Source organism: Pseudophryne corroboree, chromosome 1 (assembly GCF_028390025.1).
Source record: "Pseudophryne corroboree isolate aPseCor3 chromosome 1, aPseCor3.hap2, whole genome shotgun sequence".
Taxonomy (NCBI): domain Eukaryota; kingdom Metazoa; phylum Chordata; class Amphibia; order Anura; family Myobatrachidae; genus Pseudophryne; species Pseudophryne corroboree.
In genome coordinates, this window is record NC_086444.1 from 4,950,909 (window position 1) to 4,960,999 (window position 10,091).

The window sequence follows — 10,091 nt, forward strand, 5'->3', positions numbered from 1 at the left end:
GGAGTTGAATATGGATGGATGTCTGGTGAGACCATTACCTCTGCTCAGGGATTTCAGTGGTAAAGAACCCATAACCCTCCAGTGGGAATTAGTACTTTACAAGAGACATTGGGGTATATTTACTAAGTTCCAGATTTTGACCGAGATGGTGTTTTTTCTTCAAAGTGTCATCTCGGGAATTTACTAAACTCAAATCACGGCAGTGATGAGGGCATTCGTATTTTTTTGGTAGTCCTCGGAAAAAAATTACGAATGAATACACCATCGGTCAAATACGGCTGGAATTTGGTAGAAATCGGTCATTTACTAAAAAGTGCAAATCACAAACACTGCCGACAATGACCAAACACTGCCGTGATTAAATACAATTCGTGAAAAAGTGCTAAAAAAAAACAGACCTGCTTTTTTTTACCGTGTTCGGATAGGCATGCACGGATCCATGAGATCCGTGCATGTTTTTCAGTGGGAAGGGGTGGGAAAGTGTTAATTTAAAAAAAAAAAAAATGCGTGGGGTCCCCCCTCCTAAGCAAAACCAGCCTCGGGCTCTTTGAGCCGGCCCTGGTTGTAAAAATATGGGGAAAAAGTGACAGGGGTTCCCCCATATTTAAACAACCAGCACCAGGCTCTGCGCCTGGTCCTGGTTCCAAAAATACGGGGGACAAAAAGCGTAGGGGTCCCCCGTATTTCTGAAACCAGCACTGGGCTCCACTAGCCAGATACATAATGCCACAGCCGGGGGACACTTTTATATTGGTCCCTGCGGCCCTGGCATTACATACCCAACTAGTCAACCCTGGCCGGGATACCCTGGAGGAGTGGGGACCCCTTCAATCAAGGGGTCCCCCCCCTCCAGCCACCCAAGGGCCAGGGGTGAAGCCCGAGGCTGTCCCCCCCATCCAAGGGCTGCGGATGGGGGGCTGATAGCCTTTTTGTCAAAAATTGAATATTGTTTTTAGTAGCAGTACTACAAGTCCCAGCAAGCCTCCCCCGCAAGCTTGTACTTGGAGAACCACAAGTACCAGCATACGGAGGAAAACCGGGCCCGCTGGTACCTGTAGTACTACTACTAAAAAATACCCCAATAAAAACAGAAGACACACACCTTGAAAGTAAAAGTTTACTACATACATCCACACCTCCATACACACATACTTACCTATGTTCACACGAGGGTCGGTCCTCTTCTCCATGTAGAATCCATGGGGTACCTGTTGGAAAAATTATACTCACATAATCCAGTGTAGATCGGTCCTCTTCTGTTCTATTTGTAATCCACGTACTTTGCAAAATAAAAAAACGGACACCCGACCACGCACTGAAAGGGGTCCCATGTTTTCACATGGGACCCCTTTCCCTGACTGCCAGGAACCCCCCCTGACTTCTGTCTAAGAGGGTTCCTTCAGCCAATCAGGGTGCGCCACGTTGTGGCACCCTCCTGATTGGCTGTGTGCTCCTGTAGTGTATGTCAGGCAGCACACGGCAGTGATACAATGTAGCGCCTATGCGCTCCATTGTAACCAATGGTGGGAACTTTGTGGTCAAAAATGCAGAATACGACAGCTTAGTAAATTAGTCGTAATAAATTCGAAAAGTTGCAACTTTACACTTTCGATGTAATTCGTGATTGAACTTTAACTTCAATCGGGAAAATACGAATTTTAGTAAATATACCCCATTCTCTTCTGGTTTCTCCGCACTCTTCATTTTATCATCTTTTGTGTTTTCTCTTGCTCTATATTTAGCGATGTTTTTCACCTTTATCCACACTGTTGATCAGTAGAGAGGACGGTGAGAATAAATTCTATTTGATCATCTGTTGTTTTTCTCCATGACGTAAGCTATCAGTTACTATATGAATAAAGTTAAAGTTCTAAGCACCTTATTGGCAAGATGACTTTCCTAAAGCTGTCACTTACTCTCCTTGTCCTTTGCTCTGCGGGATTTGGTGAGGTGCTAGAAGACTTCTCGCAAGTCTCAAAATGTCAGAGTTTCTTCTATGAGGGACAGGCACCATTGGGACTCGCTTCCAATAGCACTGCCAATATCTGTCAGCGCCTGCAAGGGGAGTATCACTATGCCACCCTGTATCATCGCTTAGCTCGTGTGCCCATTTACTCCGCATATATTTTGGAAATATCCACCACATCACGCCCTGATATCTCCTCAGCCAACTGGTACTTGGAACCCATGGTAAGAACTGAAAGTACTGATATGCAATATCTTTCTTTGTTTTGTTTTTTATATATGATGTATTTTGTAGTCAACACGTCGGCATTCGTAATGTTGACAAGAGAATGTAAACATGGTCTCAATGTTAATGAGGATGTTATGTAAATAGTCACAATGCCAACTGCTTTCGTTAGGGGGTAGGGATATGGCTAGGGCTAAATTTGGGATTAGCGTTTGTGTTAGGAATGGGATTATTAGGGTATGGGTGGAGGTTAGGGTTGGGGTCAGGGCTGTCTTTTTGTATGGGCTCAATGGGCAGTTGCCCAAGGGCCCCAGGAGTATAAGGACCCTAGGATGATAGCTTTTTCCAGCCCTGAGGAATTGGAGATATCCAACTTCAAAGCAGTAATCCCCATCCGAGTTCTGTCCGACTTAGAGTTTTCTGAGGGTATACTCCAAAAGCTGGGACTCTCCCCTTTCGGAAGACATTGACAGCTTGTTTCTACTATGCCCAGAACCAGAGGTATCAGCCTTCCAGCTGCCGGTCCCTGCTCCACCTCCACACGCCTGGTATACAGTTTTATATTTTTATTGGTGGATTGCTCTGGCTCCTGAACTCTGATCCCCAGGTCCCCAGTACCTCCTGAAAGGTGTCCCCAGTACCTCCTGGATGGTGTCCCCAGTATCTCCTGAAAGGTGTCCCCAGTACCTCCTGAAAGGTGTCCCCAGTACCTCCTGAATGGTGTCCCCAGTATCTCCTGAATGGTGTCCCCAGTACCTCCTGAATGGTGTCCCCAGTACCTCCTGAATGGTGTCCCCAGTATCTCCTAAAAGGTGTCCCCAGTACCTTCTAAAAGGTGTCCCCAGTACCTCCTGAAAGGTGTCCCCAGTATCTCCTGAAAGGTGTCCCCAGTACCTCCTGAAAGGTGTCCCAAGTACCTCCTGAAAGGTGTCCCCAGTATCTCCTGAAAGGTGTCCCCAGTACCTCCTGAAAGGTGTCCCCAGTATCTCCTGAAAGGTGTCCCCAGTATCTCCTGAATGGTGTCCCCAGTACCTCCTGACAGGTGTCCCCAGTACCTCATGAATGGTGTCCCCAGTACCTCCTAAAAGGTGTCCCCAGTACCTCCTAAAAGGTGTCCCCAGTATCTCCTGAAAGGTGTCCCCAGTATCTCCTGACAGGTGTCCCCAGTACCTCCTGAATGGTGTCCCCAGTACCTCCTGAAAGGTGTCCCCAGTATCTCCTGAAAGGTGTCCCCAGTACCTCCTGAATGGTGTCCCCAGTACCTCCTGAATGGTCTCCCCAGTACCTCATGAATGGTGTCCCCAGTATCTCCTAAAAGGTGTCCCCAGTACCTCCTAAAAGGTGTCCCCAGTATCTCCTGAAAGGTGTCCCCAGTATCTCCTGAAAGGTGTCCCCAGTATCTCCTGACAGGTGTCCTCAGTACCTCCTGAATGGTGTCCCCAGTACCTCCTGAAAGGTGAGACTGTCAAGTTTTTTTTATCCCACTGAAAGCTAAGAAATCTATTTCCAGGAACTGGAGAAATCTGTCAAGCAAGCTGCTCTCTCACCAGAAAATGATTAATAATATTTAGCCCACTCCACTATCCACCCCTCACCTGCGTATTATACCCCCCTACCACCCTGGAAGTCATGTACCCTTCATTCAACCCAATGCCCCCTTCTACAGTTTAGTGTTCTCCATCTGCCACCATCTCTGCAGTGAAGGAGTAATTAGGAGAGATTACTGCTCCAGGTCCTACATGCTGAGCGGAGGATAGAACACCCCCTACCACCCGTGGGACATCAAAGCTGCCGCTGATAGCACCCCCACCACTACCGCTGGAGGATGGGTAGGGGCCCCACTGCTGTTAAAACAGCCCTGGTTGGGGTTAGAATTAGACTGCATTTAGGATTAGGGTCAAGATGCTCAAAAAACGCCATCAACATAGTGACTGTAATCATCCAAAATACCGATATTCTGTCAATGTCGATATTTCACATAACAATCACATTTGACAAAACAGAATCGGTATGTGTTATCGACAGATGGGATGACGGCTGTGAGTACACCGGCAGCGGCATTCTGTCTGTCAGAATCCCGACAGCGAGGCAGCGAGCTGGCTTGCGGGATCACTGCGCTTGCCACAGTTTTGGCTCGGTGGCTCATTTTGCTTGTCACAGGTTATATTCCCACTCGGATGATGGCGTGGACCAACCAACCGAGTGGGAATACCTGGCGGTGGTCGGGATTCCATCCGGCGGTGTTTCACCAATTGTCGGGATTCTGGCGTCGGTCTAATTAACGCCGGGATCCCAACAGATGGTATTTTAACTGCATCCCGACAAAACATCTAAACGCATTACAAAACAAAGATATTTTGTAAAACACCATTTCCAAAAAGTGAGTGCAGTTATATATTTCCAGTACTCCCATGAATGTCAGCTGCCCGGTGACCCACATAGAACCACACCCATGCTAGAAGGGAGGCACTCGGTACCCCGGCTGCCGGTATATTGTAGTACACCCGTGCTAGAAGGGAGGCACTCGATATCATGGCTGCCGGGATATTGTAGTACACCCATGCTAGAAGGGAGGCACTCCAGGGCCATCTTTTCCTATGGGCTCAATGGGAACATGCCCAAGGGCTCCAGGAGTATAAGGGCCCTAGGCTGATAGCTGAGCGTCCCCTCTTTCCAGGGGTACCAGATTTTTTAAAATCGGGCCTGGGGAATCAGAGATATCCGACTTCAAAGCAGTGGTCCCAATCTGAGCCTGTTAATTGCTCTTCCCAGCCAGATATCCTGGATTCTGTTTGACTTATAGTTTTTCTGAGGGCATACTCCAAAAGCTGGGGCTCTCCCCTTTCGGTGAACACTGGTAGTGTGTCTCTACTATGCCCAGAACCAGAAATATCAGCCTTCCAGCAGCTGCTCCCTGCTCCATCTCTGCACGACTAATATGCAGTGTTATATTTTCGTTGGTGGATTGTTCTGGTTCCTGAACTCTGATACCCAAATTCCCAGTACCTCCTGACAGGTGTCCCCAGTACCTCCTGAAAGGTGTCCCCAATACCTCCTGACAGGTGTCCCCAGTACCTCCTGAAAGGTGTCCCCAGTACCTCCTGAAAGGTGTCCCCAGTACCTCCTGAAAGGTGTCCCCAGTACCTCCTGAATGGTGTCCCCAGTATCTCCTGAATGGTGTCCCCAGTACCTCCTGAAAGGTGTCCCCAATACCTCCTGACAGGTGTCCCCAGTACCTCCTGACAGGTGTCCCCAGTACCTCCTGAAAGGTGTCCCCAGTACCTCCTGAAAGGTGTCCCCAGTACCTCCTGACAGGTGTCCCCAGTACCTCCTGAAAGGTGCCCCCAGTACCTCCTGAAAAGTGCCCCCAGTACCTCCTGAAAGTTGGGACTCTTTAGTGTTTTGTCCCATTCAAAGCTAAGAAATCTATTTCCAGGAACTGGTGATATCTGCAGTCAGGGAAGCTGCTCTCCCACTGGAAAATGGTGAATATTAAGCCCACTCCAATATCCACCCCTCCCCTGCGTATTAAACACCCCTACCACCCTGGAAGTCATGTACCAGGGCCCCTTCATTCAGCCCAATGCCCCCTTCGACAGTTTAGTGCCTCCGCCGCATCTGTGCAGTAAAGGAGTAATTAGCAGAAATTACTGCTCCAGGTCCTACATGCTGAGCTGAAGATAGACCACCCCCTACCGCCCGCGGGACATCAAAGCTGTTGCTGATAGCACCCCCAACCCCTACCGCTGGAGGATAGGTAGGGGCCCCAGTGCATTGCTGTGCCCAGGGGCCCACACTGCTGTTAAGACGGCCCTGAGGCACTCGGTACCCCGGCTGCCGGTATATTGTACTACACCCATGCTAGAAGGGAGGCACTCGGTACCACGGCTGCCGGTATATTGTAGTACACCCATGCTAGAAGGGAGGCACTTGGTACCTCGGCTGCCGGTATATTGTAGTACACCCGTGCTAGAAGGGAGGCACTCGGTACTCCTGCTGCCGGTATATTGTAGTACACCCATGCTAGAAGGGAGGCACTCGGTACCTCGGCTGCCGGTATATTGTAGTACACCCATGCTAGAAGGGAGGCACTCGGTACTCCTGCTGCCGGTATATTGTAGTACACCCATGCTAGAAGGGAGGCACTTGGTACCCCGGCTGCCGGTATATTGTAGTACACCGATGCTAGAAGGGAGGCACTCGGTACTCCTGCTGCCGGTATATTGTAGTACACCCATGCTAGAAGGGAGGCACTTGGTACTCCTGCTGCCGGTATATTGTAGTACACCCATGCTAGAAGGGAGGCACTTGGTACCCCTGCTGCCGGTATATTGTAGTACACCCATGCTAGAAGGGAGGCACTCGGTACCCCGGCTGCCGGTATATTGTAGTACACCCGTGCTAGAAGGGAGGCACTCGGTACTCCTGCTGCCGGTATATTGTAGTACACCCATGCTAGAAGGGAGGCACTCGGTACTCCTGCTGCCGGTATATTGTAGTACACCCATGCTAGAAGGGAGGCACTTGGTACCCCGGCTGCCGGTTTATTGTAGTACACCCATGCTAGAAGGGAAGCACTCGGTACTCCTGCTGCCGGTATATTGTAGTACACCCATGCTAGAAGGGAGGCACTCGGTACCTCGGCTGCCGGTGTATTGTACTACAGCCATGCTAGAAGGGAGGCACTCGGTACTCCTGCTGCCGGTATATTGTAGTACACCCATGCTAGAAGGGAGGCACTCGGTACTCCTGCTGCCGGTATATTGTAGTACACCCATGCTAGAAGGGAGGCACTCGGTACTCCTGCTGCCGGTATATTGTAGTACACCCATGCTAGAAGGGAGGCACTTGGTACTCCTGCTGCCGGTATATTGTAGTACACCCATGCTAGAAGGGAGGCACTTGGTACTCCTGCTGCCGGTATATTGTAGTACACCCATGCTAGAAGGGAGGCACTCGGTACCTCGGCTGCCGGTATATTGTACTACAGCCATGCTAGAAGGGAGGCACTCGGTACTCCTGCTGCCGGTATATTGTAGTACACCCATGCTAGAAGGGAGGCACTCGGTACTCCTGCTGCCGGTATATTGTAGTACACCCATGCTAGAAGGGAGGCACTTGGTATCCCGGCTGCCGGTATATTGTAGTACACCCGTGCTAGAAGGGAGGCACTCGGTACCACGGCTGCCGGTATATTGTACTACACCCGTGCTAGAAGGGAGGCACTCGATACCCCGGCTGCCGGTATATTGTAGCACACCCGTGCTAGAAGGGAGGCACTGGGTACCCTGGCTGCCGGTATATTGTACTACACCCATGCTAGAAGGGAGGCACTCGGTACTCCTGCTGCCGGTATATTGTAGTACACCCATGCTAGAAGGGAGGCACTTGGTACCCCTGCTGCCGGTATATTGTAGTACACCCATGCTAGAAGGGAGGCACTTGGTATCCCGGCTGCCGGTATATTGTAGTACACCCGTGCTAGAAGGGAGGCACTCGGTACCACGGCTGCCGGTATATTGTACTACACCCGTGCTAGAAGGGAGGCACTCGATACCCCGGCTGCCGGTATATTGTAGCACACCCGTGCTAGAAGGGAGGCACTGGGTACCCTGGCTGCCGGTATATTGTACTACACCCATGCTAGAAGGGAGGCACTCGGTACTCCTGCTGCCGGTATATTGTAGTACACCCATGCTAGAAGGGAGGCACTTGGTACCCCTGCTGCCGGTATATTGTAGTACACCTATGCTAGAAGGGAGGCACTTGGTACCTCGGCTGCCGGTATATTGTAGTACACCCGTGCTAGAAGGGAGGCACTCGGTACTCCTGCTGCCGGTATATTGTAGTACACCCATGCTAGAAGGGAGGCACTCGGTACCTCGGCTGCCGGTATATTGTAGTACACCCATGCTAGAAGGGAGGCACTCGGTACTCCTGCTGCCGGTATATTGTAGTACACCCATGCTAGAAGGGAGGCACTTGGTACCCCGGCTGCCGGTATATTGTAGTACACCCATGCTAGAAGGGAGGCACTCGGTACTCCTGCTGCCGGTATATTGTAGTACACCCATGCTAGAAGGGAGGCACTCGGTACCTCGGCTGCCGGTATATTGTAGTACACCCATGCTAGAAGGGAGGCACTCGGTACTCCTGCTGCCGGTATATTGTAGTACACCCATGCTAGAAGGGAGGCACTCGGTACCTCGGCTGCCGGTATATTGTAGTACACCCATGCTAGAAGGGAGGCACTCGGTACTCCTGCTGCCGGTATATTGTAGTACACCCATGCTAGAAGGGAGGCACTCGGTACCCCGGCTGCCGGTATATTGTAGTACACACATGCTAGAAGGGAGGCACTCGGTACTCCTGCTGCCGGTATATTGTAGTACACCCATGCTAGAAGGGAGGCACTCGGTACTCCTGCTGCCGGTATATTGTAGTACACCCATGCTAGAAGGGAGGCACTCGGTACCCCGGCTGCCGATATATTGTAGTACACCCGTGCTAGAAGGGAGACACTCGGTACCTCGGCTGCCGGTATATTGTAGTACACCCGTGCTAGGAGGGAGGCACTCGATACCCTGGCTGCCGGTATATTGTAGTACACCCGTGCTAGGAGGAAGGCACTCGGTACCCCGGCTGCCGGGATATTGTAGTACACCCGTGCTAGGAGGGAGGCACTCGATACCCTGGCTGCCGGTATATTGTAGTACACCCGTGCTAGAAGGGAGGCACTCGGTACCCCGGCTGCCGGTATATTGTAGTACACCCGTGCTAGAAGGGAGGCACTCAGTATCCCAGCTGCCGGTATATTGTAGTACACCCATGCTAGAAGGGAGGCACTCGATACCCTGGCTGCCGGTATATTGTAGTACACCCATGCTAGAAGGGAGGCACTCGATACCCTGGCTGCCGGTATATTGTAGTACACCCGTGCTAGGAGGGAGGCACTCGGTACTCCGGCTGCCGGGATATTGTAGTACACCCGTGCTAGAAGGGAGGCACTCAGTACCCCGGCTGCCGGTATATTGTAGTACACCTGTACTAGAAGGGAGGCACTCGGTACCCCGGCTGCCGGTATATTGTAGTACACCCGTGCTAGAAGGGAGGCACTCGGTACCCCGGCTGCCGGTATATTGTAGTACACCCGTGCTAGAAGGGAGGCACTCAGTATCCCAGCTGCCGGTATATTGTAGTACACCCATGCTAGAAGGGAGGCACCAGGTACCCCGGCTGCCGGTATATTGTAGTACACCCATATACTGTACCTATGTCTAGTAGTGTCTCTGATCTGCGTCAGTATGTCTAGTAGTGTCTCTGATCTGCGACAGTATGTCTAGTAGTGTCTCTGATCAGCGTCAGTATGTCTAGTAGTGTCTCTGATCAGCGTCAGTATGTCCAGTAGTGTCTCTGATCTGTGTCAGTATGTCTAGTAGTGTCTCTGATCTGCGTCAGTATGTCTAGTAGTGTCTCTGATCTGCGACAGTATGTCTAGTAGTGTCTCTGATCTGCGACAGTATGTCCAGTAGTGTCTCTGATCTGTGTCAGTATGTCTAGTAGTGTCTCTGATCTGTGTCAGTATGTCTAGTAGTGTCTCTGATCCGTGTCAGTATGTCTAGTAGTGTCTCTGATCCGCGTCAGTATGTCTAATAGTGTCTCTGATCTGTGTCAGTATGTCTAGTAGTGTCTCTGATCTGCGTCAGTATGTCTAGTAGTGTCTCTGATCTGCGTCAGTATGTCTAGTAGTGTCTCTGATCTGCGTCAGTATGTCTAGTAGTGTCTCTGATCTGCGACAGTATGTCTAGTAGTGTCTCTGATCCGCGTCAGTATGTCTAGTAGTGTCTCTGATCCGCGTCAGTATGTCTAGTAGTGTCTCTGATCTGTGTCAGTATGTCTA

The 10,091-nt window shown here is 50.7% G+C and overlaps 1 protein-coding gene across 1 annotated transcript in view; it reads left to right on the forward strand.

The window, feature by feature from the left end:
* Positions 1 to 1,890: 1,890 nt before the first annotated feature.
* The window catches only part of LOC134932232 (endonuclease domain-containing 1 protein-like), a 54,838-nt gene continuing 46,637 nt past the window's right edge, over positions 1,891 to 10,091 (forward strand). Inside the window, exon 1 of the mRNA XM_063926466.1 lies at positions 1,891 to 2,190. Within this exon, the coding sequence (XP_063782536.1) occupies positions 1,891 to 2,190 (300 nt within the window). The remainder of the gene's footprint in view (positions 2,191 to 10,091) is intronic.